This window comes from Octopus sinensis, linkage group LG12 (genome assembly GCF_006345805.1).
Source record: "Octopus sinensis linkage group LG12, ASM634580v1, whole genome shotgun sequence".
Classification (NCBI taxonomy): Eukaryota; Metazoa; Mollusca; class Cephalopoda; order Octopoda; family Octopodidae; genus Octopus; species Octopus sinensis.
In genome coordinates this window covers 32,135,521-32,149,856 of record NC_043008.1, presented here as the reverse complement: position 1 = coordinate 32,149,856, position 14,336 = coordinate 32,135,521, and the positions used below count along the sequence as shown (strand labels likewise).

The following is a 14,336-nucleotide window of genomic DNA, read 5'->3' as shown; positions in this document are numbered from 1 at the left end:
CAGTCAACAACGAAGCTGTGCTAAAAGCACTTTTCAAAATCAACGCCAATGAACTTACATTCAATCGAACCATTGAAGTTGTTGTTGAGACAGAGAATGCTGCTAAAGTTGCTAAAGAAACTATCTACAGTTCTACTCCTATGCAGGTACAAAAGGTTAAATGTTTTAAATCTACAGGTAAAAAAACCGCAAGTTCTAAGGGGGCTGAAGACAATTTGAAATGGAAGTGTTACCATTGCAGGAAAACATCTCATCTTCATCACCAAAATAACTCTGCTATGTTTTAATACAGACTTATCCACGTGAAAACTAGTCCTGTCCATCTAACTCATCCAGCAAGTTGAGCAATAATGGAGTGAACATGTCAGCAATATATATATATACTCAAAAATACACGCTGATTAAAGCAGAACCCAAAAATCCATGTGCAAAACAAAGCAGTATGCAAATTAGAACTATTAGTTGTACAAAATAACAAAATACAAATACATTTACTAAACAAGGCAGAAGTCACCAAACTCAGTTCGATACCTAGTCAGAACAGAACTGAATTACTGAATTAGAGCAATATAACACATATATATATAAATATTCATACAACTCAAATGGTGCTTTTTTCATGCCACCAGCATGGGACCAGTCAACCAGTACTGGCATTGACCATGCTCGAATAGTACTTTTTATCTTAGCAAATTAATTTTCAAGAAATTTTTTTCTTACGAATTTCTAGCCCTTGTATATACATTTATATATATACATATATATATATATATATATATATATATATATTATATATATATTATATATATATTATATATATATATATACATATATAGCAAAAGAGGGAGTGGTGTTTCCATGCAAGAAGAAAATATATAGGAAAATGTGTTGCTGAAAATGCACTTAAATTTCAAAAACTCGTAAATGTTTAAAATACATTTATTTACATATATACTAAACTAGTTTCAACAATATTTTTTGTTTATCAATGGTAAAAGTGTAAAATTAGAAAAACATTGTTATAAGTTTCAATGTTGACAAATCAAAATATTTCAATGTTGACAAACTGAAATGTTTCAATGATGTTAAATTAAAATGTTTCAATGTTGATAAATTATCATGTTCAAAACAGAAGGTGCAAGTTTGAAATTAAAAACTGTATATTAATTTGTTAGAATGTACAAGGTTCATTAATTTCAGTGGTGGTCGACAAGTCATACTGAAAAAAAAAAATAGTGTGAGAATTGAAATAGTTATAAAGGGGAAATTACAGTTTCTCAGATCTTTAAACAGTTGCTTCCGCTTCTATTGAAACATTTTGATTTGTCAACATTGAAACTTATAACGATGTTTTTCTAATTTTACACTTTTACCATTGATAAACAAAAAATATTGTCAAATGATGTTCAAGGTGTTATGATGTCCAAGGTGTCAAATGATATGTCAGAAAGGGTGTGCTGTGGGGTTTTTTCATATATGTTGGCCAGGTTAACAATACTGGGATTGCTGAAAGCAGAGCAGTATTGTTTTTACAGAATCTCAACCATGTCTTCTGCAGTATTATGGAGAGTGTTGTCATTAGCAATCAGAGGTTTGACAGATGAGACAGTGACCTTATATTTTTTGATGAAAGAGAAGAAAACTTTGCGATTGAGTTTAATTTTCTCAATGGTCCACTTCTCAGTTATTCTCCCATTGGTAATGAGACTTCAAACAGTTTTGGTCTAGTAGAGCTACATCTGACAGATGGGAGTGATGCAGCTGGCAATATTTTAGTCTGTTGATTTTCTTATTTATTCTTTTTATTTTTCTCACAAGCGACTTTTTATTTTTTTTAGGCAGCCGGCATTCTGTTTTGTCCATGGACCATAGTGTAGTGTGGTGTGAACATGTGTATGTGACAGTGTCCACAAATAACTGCCACAATGCAGAAATGCTACTTGGGGAGAGAGAATCTGAGAAAGACCAATCAACAAGCGAAAGATCGTCTGTGATTTCCTTCCAACTAGCCTTGTGGAGATCCAAGAGATCAAAAGGGTGCGCTGGTGTGTGATAGTCAGGTTTTTCTCTAGGTTACTGAAACCTCAGGCTACTAAGAACCATATCACAGTCTGAGAGAAGAGTTTTCTCCACTGTAATATCATGGATAGTGTTTGTGTGGTTTCTTAACACTAAGTCCAGGGTGTTTTTGTTGAATCTCGTAGGCACGACGAGCACAAGTTGAGACAGGAAGAATTCATCCATGAATTTGGACAGTGATTTCACTGCTGCTTTCTCTGGGGTTGAAATGTACAGCCCTGTTTACAGTGTATGTGTAGTCCAGTCAATACACGGGAGATTGAAATCACCCATCATTAAAATGCTAACAGTTTTGCACTGGTTGATGAAAGACTTGGCTTGGCTTTCTTGAGCTATTCATTGAAGCATCGTAGTGGTGCTTAGATTGGCCTGTAGAGACTAATTATCACTAAGTCGTTTGTTTTACTATATAAGGATACTAATTCACAGTAACCATTGGAGAATGAAATATCTGTATCTGCAGTAAATGAATCGTGCAAGAAAATGGCAACCCTCCCCATTCTTCTGCCAATATGGTCTGCCTGAATGGTGGTAAAATTTTTACTTTCAATTCAGCTTCCAGGTGAAAGTTATCAAGGTGAGTTTCAGTAAGGACAAAGAAGGGAATGTGCTGTGGGTGATAGTCAGGTTTTTCTCAGACTGCAAGGAAACCTCAGATTGCGAAGAACCATATTGTGATCTGAGAAGAGTTTTCTCTACAGTAATATCATGGATAGCGTTTGTATGGTTACTTAACATGAAGTCCAGGGTAATTTTGCTGAATCTCATAGACAGAAACATGAGTTGAAATAGGAAGGGCTAATGCCTTGAGCATTCAGTAGAAATGTTGACACAAGAATAATGGGTTGATTGCACTTAAAAATGGGTGTCAAAAAAAAAAGGTTTATGGCTTAATGGCAGCGAGGAGGAGAGTTTCTTCTCTAGAGTAGTAACAGAGGCTGGTGCTGTGTGGTAGCCAAGACACTTTTCCAGATCTCTTTTTGTCAGGTTGCATATAGATAAAAAAGAATTTATCTGGTTAAGAAGTATTTGGTGGCTGGTGTTGTGCTTACACTGACTGTTTGCTCGGTTGTTTGTGTTATTTTTGTTTCACTGAGATTTCTCCTGCTTTTTGGGGATGATGGGAAAGTTTGTGCCAGTACTGCTACAATAGGGTGGTTTTTTGTAGAATCTGGTGTTGAATGGGTGTATATGTATATATATATACACACCAAGTAAGTTAGGGGTTGTGAATCCAACCCACTAAGGGATAATATGTATCCAATATACTGTTGGTACAATACCCAAATTATTAATACACAAGTGTTTTTAATTGCAATGCAATTAACTTACTTATTGTATTAAATGAGTGAAGGTAAAGAAATATTTTACCATTAATTTATAAACAAATATAAGAAAATGGAGAAACAATTTAGTTGGTTCATCAGCTTTAAGATTTTAGAATGTTGACTTATTTATTTATTTAACAAAAACGAGAACCTTAATAACATACATATATATATTATAATTCAATACATATAAGATAAGAATACAATTATAAAAATCTTAATATAAATTATTGAAATCATTACAATTAATAATATTAGGGTAATAAAGATTTTAGAAATTTTACTACCAGTGGCCTAGCATATAGAAAAATTAGTCAATAGACTATATATTATTCATATAAGATACAGTGTACATTTAAACACATTAAGAGGTTTCCATCATAGGAATGAAACCATGGTCCAGGAAAGAGATGGTAAATGTTTTTATGTTTCATTCCCTTCGAAAATTTTTCCCTAGTTAGTGGTTTGGACTTTAGCTGTTCTTTCTAGCATAAAGGATTCCTATGATGGAAACTTCTTAATGTGTTTAAATGTACACTGTCTCTGATATATATATATATATATACATACACGCGCACGCATGCACACACACACACACGCACACATATATATATAGATATATATACATATATATATATACATACATGCGCACGCATGCACACACACACGCACGCACATATATAGATATATATACATATATATATATATATACATACACACCTATATATATATATATATATATACACACACATACATATATATTAGGTCATCAAGTATGAAATTTGTAGTAAGGTATATGGTAAACTTTAACAGCTGCTCATTTTACACCATTACTATATTTTGACAATTCTAATTTTTTGTTAGAAAGCTGACACATCTATTTCTTTATTCTAACTCATTTTGTGCTGTATAAAGTATTCATAAATCGTTTTTTGCTATTTTTGTTTAGAGATGGAGAAGTCAGAAATTCATAGTTTTGAAATATGAGTTCTTCCTTGGAAATACAGCATCACAGACAGCTCAGAATATTAATGGGGTATTTCATTCTAATGTTATTACACAGCAGACAGTATCAAATTGGTTTGTAAAATTTCATTCTGGTAATTTTCACCTCACAAATGAGCAATGAGGTTGACTAGAAACAAAGGTGGATAATGACAAACTGAAAGCCACCATTGAATCAGATCCATTTCAAAGTGCCCGTGAATTATCTTTGTTGTTTGGTGTTAGCAAGCAAGCAATATCAACTCACCTAGTTTAAATCGGTAAAATGAAAAAGTTGGATAAGTGGTTTCCACATGAACTCAATGAAAATCAGAAACAATAATGTTTGGAAGCCTGCATTATGCTAGTTTCTCTTCACAAAAATGAATCATTTTTGAATTGAATTGTAACATGTGATGAGAAACGGATCCCATGCAACAACCATAAACTTTTAGCACAATGGTTGGACAAAGAGGAGCCACCAAAACATAGTCCAAAAAGCAAAATTCATCAAAAGAAGCTGGTAGTGTGTGTTTGGTGGTCTAGTGCAAATGTGATCCATTATGATTTCATTAAACCTGGCTCATCAATCATGGCTGAAATATACTGCAGCCAACTGGACCAAATGATACAAAATCTTACAAAAAATAGCCTAGATTAGTCAACAGACCCACTTCTATTTTATTGCAAGACAATGCCAGACCACATGTTACAAAAATGACATTGGCGAAACTACAGGAGTTGGAGTTGGAAGTTCTCCATCATCCACCCGATCTTGCCTCCATTGACTACCACTTCTTCCAGAATTTGGATAACTTTTTGATAGGAAAAAAATTTAATTCCAACGATGTTGTAAAACAGGTCTTCCAAGATTTTACTGACTCTTGATTGCCAGGCTTTTACAGTTCTGTGCTGGACAAGTTACCACTGAAATGGCAAAAGTGTATTGACAATATGGGTGTCAATTTGATGAATAAAACTATTCCTTGTATTTATAAAACATTAGCAAACTTTCTTTTCTTTTCTACAAATTTCATACTTGACGACCTTTTATATATATATATATATATATATTATATATATATATATATGTACGTATGTATGTATGTATATATATATAGCCATGCAAATAAACAAACAATTCAAATAAATGGATAAAAAATGAAAAAAAGAAAAGCAACAAATGTGAGGACATGTATAAGATGTATATTAGCTTGATGCTTGATAAAAGGAGAGAGCCATATCAGGTCAATATGATGTAGCCCACTACCAAATGTAGTGTGCAAATGTAACGCTTAAAGGTTCTCACATCAGAGTAACCAGTGAACATCGAAGAATCAACACCAAGAAGGAAGAAATATTATTTATATATATTTATTCATTTGCCCAACAGGTAGTCAGAAATACAGCAGTAATTGTAGTGGCTGTGACAACAAGTTTGCTCACTGGTTGTTGATGATAGTGTAGAAGTTGCTGTCTGCCAGTAGAGAGTGAAAGAATAGAGAATGCACGGTGCTGACTAGAAAGGAAAGAAGGATAAAGGGGGAATCGCCTTTCTTGTGGCCGAAAGCTTCTCTTTGTATGCTGGGCAAAGGGTGAAGGAAAAGTACTGCTCTTGATCACGGCTGACCCAAAAGAGGGTGTTGCACCTTTGTCTGGCTGACACAAAAAAGGGAGAGATAGGAAATGCTCTCTGTTATATAGACTATGATCAGTAATGTAGGTCAAACCCTAAACAAAGGATTGACCTTTCCTTGACCAGCACAGGTCCTTGTGGGTCAAGAGTTTCCCCATCAATCATCTGGTATGGAGAGGATTACTCTGATCATTTTGACAAGCACAAGCAGGGCCAAGTGAGGTCCCTACAGAATGATACAAGAGAAAGACATAGGGAGTGTATAAAATCAAAAATAATGAGGGAAATATACTATGATAAAATTTATTTTACCATTGAAAATTCATATTTAATAACAATTGTTTCACAGCTTAACAAACATGTAACCTTTTATTCTTTTACTTGTTTCAGTCATTTGATTGTGGCCATGCTGGAGCACCATGTTTAAAGGGTTTTAGTTAAAGAAATCAACCCCAGGACTTATTCTCTGTAAGCCTAGAACTTATTCTATCAGTCTCTTTTGCTGAATTGCTAAGTTACAGGGACATAAACACACAAACATCAGTTGTCAAGTGCTGGTAGGAGGAGGGGCAAACAGATACACATATATACACACATAAACAGCTTCCATCTAATAAATCCACTCACAAGGCTTTGGTCGGCCTGAGGCTATATTAAAGGAAACAAGGAAAAGAATAAAAGGTTACATGTTTGTTAAGCTGTGAAACAATTGTCCAGGGGGCCATACGAAATCCAAGTTAAAAATCCCCTCAACGTAACATTTCAAGAATGCAGAGTCAATATTTTCTTTTAATGAAAATATATTTTAAATATTGACTCTGCATTCTTGAAAATATCATTGAAATTAATATTTCCGAAAATACATGTAAACATTTTCAAGGCAATGAATAATTATGAGTGTCTGATTGTTGGATATAGTTAACCAAATTCATTTAAAACTGAGTGCTTTATTGATATCTGCCTAGATTTTTTAATCCTTTTTTTCCTTTTTTTCTTGTGTGTGTGTGTGTGTGTGTGTGTGTGCATGTGTGTAAAATGAGTGAAAATAATGAAGGCATTTATATTCAATATAAAGCAACAAAGAAAAATTCAATTGTCACTAACTGAGGGTGGTATGCAGCACCTATATTGCTAGAGCTGCAAGGAAGCACATTTTCACATACTGACAGGGGAGATAACCACCCCATAAGCGAAGCTAGATCACTAGACTAGACCAGTTTCAACTGTAAACTTTTAGGCTCATCAGTGATGACTACTCCATCACCAAATAGTTTGGCTAAGTCTAGATTGTCAGTATATATATTTACTATACAAATTTATGGCTGATTTAGAGAAATGCTAATGTGAAAATTACAAAATAACGAAGGCAGCTATATGCAATATAAAATCAAAAAGGAAAAATTCGATTGTCACTATACTATTGTAGAAATCACTTGCCCAAGATGTCATGCAGTGAGACATATTCCTGGAATATGTGGTTGAGCAGCAAGGTTGTTACCACACAGTCCTACACACACACACACACACACAAGCATATTTATGTATACATCTGTCACAAAATGCCGCCTCCCTTCTGTACCAACATGACTTCAACGGTAAAAGTTAGCAGTAAGGAAACAGCAGACAAACCCAGCAAACCAACTTGCCCAGAAAAGAAGTCCTGCACAGCTAGGTGTCTTCAAAACACACGTTTCATGGAATGTCATTCTTTGTACTTGATTTCACACCGACTGATTTCTGCTTACAACTTGTCTGCACATGATGACTAGGCCTTTCTTATATACTTGTGCTTTAACCTAGAATCTTATAAACAGTCATATGACTTCATAACTACTAGAAATTTATTCTTAAACAACTAGCTTCCAGGCCACTAGGTAACTCCCGCCCTACCATACATCACCCGACCAAATGAGACATGTCATTTATCACAGAACATAATTCTGGAATTTTCTTTCATACTATGACATGATGCAATATTACAGAGTTGTAAACAACAAAAACTAAACAAGGTCACAAATTTACCATAGAAAATCATAGTTATGTTAACGCAAACATAACTTATTCTCTCATTCATAACACATCTACACATGTTAATACATATATGTGTGTGTGCATGTGTGTGTATGTGAATGTGTTATCCTTTATTTGGAAAATGAAATAAGGATCAAGATCAGAAAGGAGCAAGTATGGAAATACCAATTAAAATAAAAGAAAGTAAAAAAAAAAAGAACAGAAAAAAACAAAGGATATCTACAACATAATATAGCAAGATAAAATATCAAATGTCAAAATCTTAGGAAAATATATCTCCAGCATCCAAAACATGCTTTGGATAATTCAGTGCAAGATGGGTAGGACATGTGTTTGAATAAAAGATGACCACATTCCATAAATTCTTTTGTTTGGCCAACAAGTGGAGGGATATCATGGCAAAGGAAGACCTGTCCTTAGGTATAAGGCTAAAAAATCTGTACAGCTTGACATGGCATCTTGGGAAAGTCACTGCCTAAATGAATCTGCATGGCATAAAATGTGTCATGAAGCATGAAAATAATTTGAGTTGAAGGAAAATAAAAATGAAAGAACTATATCTTGCAACCAATAGACACATATTCCCAATCCCAGGCAAAATCAAAATCAATGTCCCCATTGCAAAATCCATACCTGGACTAAAATTACATTCATGCATCCATCACAAGTAGATGCAGCTTCCTTTGTTCTTTAATTTCTAAAAGCTGTTTTCTCTCTCTTTCTCTTTTTTATTTTTCTAAAATCCTCTCCTTCAAACACTCATACGTAGAGATCGTCAGGAGCAACCATCATATCTATATCTATATCGATATATACCAGAGTAAGTAGATAAATGCAAAACAAGGTGGAAAAAATAGTACTCGAATACCAGAGGTAGAGTAATCTGCTTTATTAATAAAGCAGCAAAGACATCACAAAAACTGTTACTCAGAGTTTCACGTTTTTATATGTGTGCATTTGCAAGCTGGTGCATTTGGAAGCTGACCAAGATATCTAACATTTCTTAGATACTTTTCAGGAACACTCTACCATACTAAACCAAAATTGTCGGACGAACAGACATGTGAAACTCTGAGTAACAGTTTTTGTGATGTCTTTGCAGCTTTATTAATAAAGTATCTATCTATATCTCTATATATATAAAAGGCAGTTTGTCTGTCTGTGTGTCTGTCAGGTTGTACCCACACCCTGACCACAGCTTTCAACCGATTCTGATGAAACTTGACACACACATAGCCCAATGTCATAATTCAAAACTAACACAGCCAGCGAAAATTTTGAAAAGTTCCCCCAGTTCTGAAAAAAATCGATAAATTTGACATGGGGTCGAGAATCTAAGCTTATCATATGCAATACATTTTCCGTTGTAGTTTTCGCAACTTGCAATCGATTTTCACCAAACTCATGGTGAAGCTTAATGTTACCCTAAGGAACTTAATTCTGACGTTAGTTTTCCATGCAATACCTTACCATCAGAAAAAATCGATAAAATCATGCCGATTTTTCTGCGATATTTTTGAAAGTTCACATAGATTTTCCCTACAACGATGTTGGACATCAAGTTTGCATTAAATGTCAAACTAACAACCTTTAGTCAAAGCAGTTAACAAGTATTGGGAGAAATCGACAAAACCATATCACTTTGAGACCGACCATGCGAACCCTACAAAACTGACTTTTGTTAAATAGTTGGCGGATTTCAGGCGATTTAGTCGATTTTTGCCGCTTTTATCATAAAGGTTACTAGAAATGGCATATGTTTTCCTTTTGCTTCAAATCCGAGCAATGTTGGGCTGTAGATGTGTTAAGTTAGGATTAGGTAGGGCTTAGCTGTGGTCCGAACCCAACTTGGGTTCGGGGTGGGGGGTCAAAAGGGCCGGCATGTGCAACCTTATCACCTCTGCCTGTCAAACTCCCAACCCAAGCGTTCCCATCGCGACACTGATCCCACAGAACTGGGTTGGGTGTGCTAAACAAAACCAGAAAATGCGCTTTGACTGTCATAGATTTTCTTCTGCCTTTTAGGCTTCATTTTACAAAATAATGGTTCAATGAGTACAAAAAAGGGTAAAAAGGTAAAGGGCATTGCTTATCGACAAAGTTTCTTACATACCCGGGCAATGCTGCTAGTATATATATATATCTCTATTTATAAAACTGAAATGCGAAAAGTTTGTTTGTTTGTTTGTCTGGAACGGTTTAAAGGCCACTACATCCGGTCAGATTGACTCCAAAATTTACAGGGACATGTAAAATGAGGTGAGGATGTTAGTGGGCTAGGTTAGAAATCTCTATCTTAAAAGGTGTCGTTGCTAGGGCCAAAAACGCACTTTGACAAGTCGACTCACATTCTTTTATGTATCTGTCTTCCTCCGTCACTCACTATCTTTCCTCCCTTCCCATCACTTTCTATATATAACGTCGATAACGGCGTCTAACAGCGCTTTCACACTATCTCTCTCTCTCTACATCTGTCTGCATTCATAGACAGAATTATCATCGCCACCACCACCACACAATCATGACAACAAATATTATGAATCAGATACTTATTCGGTTCATTTATATATGTGTGTGTGTTCTATATATAAATATGTATATATAATGTATATATACAAAGTGTATATATCTGTATTTATGTATATTAAACTTTTTAATACTTTTTGATAGTTATATATATTTTTTTTAAATTATAAATATAAATTAATAATTTTAATTTTAAATTTAAATAATTTAATTTTTTTAATTTTATATTTTATATATTTTGTACATTATATTTTTATTTTTATGTTTTGGGTTATGTTTTTCACTGTTTAATTTGCCTAATAGTGGTTTTATCTCTAATTTAATTTATATATATATATAATTTGTATACATTTGTATATATATAATGCGTACACACACACACACACATATATATATATATATAATGCATATATATATATTATATATATATATATATATAATGCGTATATATATATATATATATATATATATATATATAATGCGTATATATATATATATATATATATATATATATATATATATATATAATGTGTGCATTATGTGGTCGGTTGTGCTGAAAATATGCACACCTATGTTAAAAGTGCTGGCAAGCTTGCATGACAACTATTTTTTTCCTCAAATGAAAGGCGTGACCTCTAGGACAAAATTCCTCATCTTATAAAATGTGGCCCCAGTAGACCCGAATGAAATCGGGTTATATTAACCAAAATGTGAAAAGGGGTCTAAATGGGGCTGGAAGGGGATTAAAATTTACAGGAGCGGGTGTTTAGGAATTCTCTGTTACATCAAGCTAAAAAATTTGCGCTAGCCTTTAAATCGTTAATGTGTTGTCGTCCATGATGAAGAAGTTTTGAATGCTTGCCATGGTGAGTTTACTGTCATGAGAAAGAATCACTTCAAAATTTGGTGTTTAGGAATTTTCTTTTACAAGTTCAAAATTTTACGCCAGCCGTTAAACTGCCACTACGTTGCTATCCGTCGTTAAGAAATGCCAGCCATGGTGACTCTACTATCCTCACATTCTATCCCTTCAAACTTTGGTTTCCAATATTTTTTTTTATTTTTATTCAGCTCGCAAGTTCGTCTGTCCCTTTTAAATGTTAGTGTTTTGCTGTCTGCCTTGAAGCAGATCTTTCCGTTGTCACTGCCTGATATTTATCATTGATCTTTCAAAATATTTTACTTTCTCAACTTACTTAAGATCTTTTGTTGTTTATAAATGGGAGAGAGATAGAGAGTAAGAGAAAGCGAGGGAGAGTCCGAGAGAAAGGAAGAGTAAGAGAGTGGGAAAGTGAGAGAGAAAGGAGAGAGAAACAGAGGGAGAATGTGGTGATAAAAAACAGAAAGTAAGAACCACACTCTTACCCGCGCGTAGAGCGGGTCATCTTAAGCTAGTATGTATATATATATATATATATATATATATATATATATATTATATATATATATATATATATAGTTTAACAATTAAGGATAATCTCTTAATAAGGGATCTTAACAAGAAATTATCGGGTAGCTAGCGTGAAAACCTCATAAAAGAAAAGAATTCGAAAATAATTTTTTTCTTTTGAACAAATTAATTATATCTATATTGTATAGAGGGCATTATTACACATAAATGCCTCACACTAGGAGGGACAAAGTCATTACTACCAAAATTATACTAATCATACCCAAATGCAGTTTTTCAAAGCAAGACATTTAAAAAATGAATTCATTTTTAAATGTCTTGCTTTGAAAAACTGCATCTGGGTTTGATTAGTATAATTTTGGTAGTAATGACTTTGTCCCTCCTAGTGTGAGGCATTTATGTGTAATAATGCCCTCTATACAATATATATATATATATATATACAAAGGTTACATGAATAAAAGAGTTTAATATTTAAATATCGTGTGTGTGTGTGTGAAATTGATAAATATCGTGTGTGTGTGTGTGAAATTGATAAATATAATTTACGATAAAAATTTGGTTTGATTTTGATTAAAATGCTAGCAACTTCAGAGCTCACTGGCCTTCGCTAGCATTTAGTATCTCTACCACTCCCATAATCATTTTATTCTTCTTTATTAAGCATGACCAATAGGAAATGCGTTTTGAGAACATGAAAGTGCATAGACGTAAAGAAAACAGGTTATTTAGGAAGTTAAGATAAAAATTCAATGGTTTTAAAAAACATTCTGATTTTTTTTTTTTTTTTTTTTAAGATTAAAGGTCTTTATCAGCTATTGAAGCATAATGTCTACCCTAAAGAGTTTCGAAGCCACGTTTTTAACCACCACGACTAGCCAAGGCGACAAAACTGTTACTCAACACAGTAGAATTCTCCTTGACCACACACATCATCTTGAAACAAAAAATACACAATTAGCTAATGTAATTCAAATGACTAGAAAAAGGAGTGATAATGACCAAATGTTTTTGATCAGAAGTCCGCTCGAATAGGTCTGACCTGGGACACCAGTGAAACCAATGCTGATAATGATAAAAATTTACTTACTCTTCTTGATTGGCATTTGCTGACAGTCGTCAAAAGATGAATTGACGTGGACACAGGTTGAACTAGCCATAGACCATACATGATGTGATGGACACTCTGGCATTGGTATCGGTTGACCGAAAAAGCAGAAGTAAAACTTGTTACAGTTTTCGGAGTGTCTTACCCATTTTGTTGGTTCGTTTGAAGTACAAGGATAAATTGGATAGTTCATAAGATATGACGTTCGCACACACATGAGTAGAAACAGAGAGCAGAGCAGTAGATTACTGCTGCGATGAAGGTGTAAATACATGTTGCTGAGAGGCAATGTTTTCACAGGAGAATTTTCGAGCGTCCTTTGAAATGAATAGAGGAAAGTCAAGAACGTGCAACCACTTGTAAAAAACGAACAGAATGCATTCAGGTGCTAACTGCTGAAGTGAATACTTTAGAAATTAATTGGAGCATAACAAGCTATACGATTACGTAAAAATATAGCTATAAAGACCCTATATATATGCATATAGGATATTTTCACTTTCACCAGCAAGTCGAGAAATTATTTTTTTGTAACTAAACACTTTCAAGCTTTAGACACTGGTAGAATGTGTCATATAAAACATATTTTACTCTTAGCATTGTTTGTATTTATGAAGTTATTTCGTGTTAAAGTTGTCATATTTCGGTATTCAGCTGAATAAAATTATTGCTGTTGTTCGTCAACAACTATCGGCGGTGTCCATTTCGCTTGTCACTGTTATTTATAACATTATGCGTTTGTATTGGTTTTAGCTTTAGGGTTCTAAGATTAGGGTTAGGGTTTTAGGGTTAGGTTGTGAAAGTGAAAAGATCATATATATATATATATATATATATATATATATATATACACACACACACATACATATATTATCTTTTCTTGTTTCAGTTATTAGACTGCGGCCATACTGGAGCACCGCCTTGCAATTTTAGTTAAATAAATCGACCCAGTACTTCTTTTTCAAACCTGGTACTTATAACTTTTGCCTAACCGGTAAGTTACGGGGATACAAATACACCAACACTGGTTGTCAAGTGGGTGGGTGGGACAAACAGACGCAAAGACACACACAGATACATATTCATATATATACACGAAGGGCTTCTTTCAGTTTCCTTCAACCAAATCCACTCACAAGGCTTTGGTAGGCCTGAGGTTATAGTAGAAGATATTTAGCCAAGGTGCCATGCAGAGGGACAGAACCAAGAACCATGTGGTTGGGAAGCAAGCTT

The 14,336-nt window shown here is 34.0% G+C and overlaps 1 protein-coding gene across 1 annotated transcript in view; it reads right to left on the bottom strand.

Annotated features, from left to right (window-relative positions):
* LOC115218075 overlaps nt 1-13,518 on the bottom strand; it is a 31,937-nt gene extending 18,419 nt beyond the window's left edge. Inside the window, exon 1 of the mRNA XM_029787849.2 lies at nt 13,086-13,518. Within this exon, the coding sequence (XP_029643709.1) occupies nt 13,086-13,377 (292 nt within the window). The 5' untranslated portion in view covers nt 13,378-13,518. The remainder of the gene's footprint in view (nt 1-13,085) is intronic.
* Nucleotides 13,519-14,336: the final 818 nt, after the last annotated feature.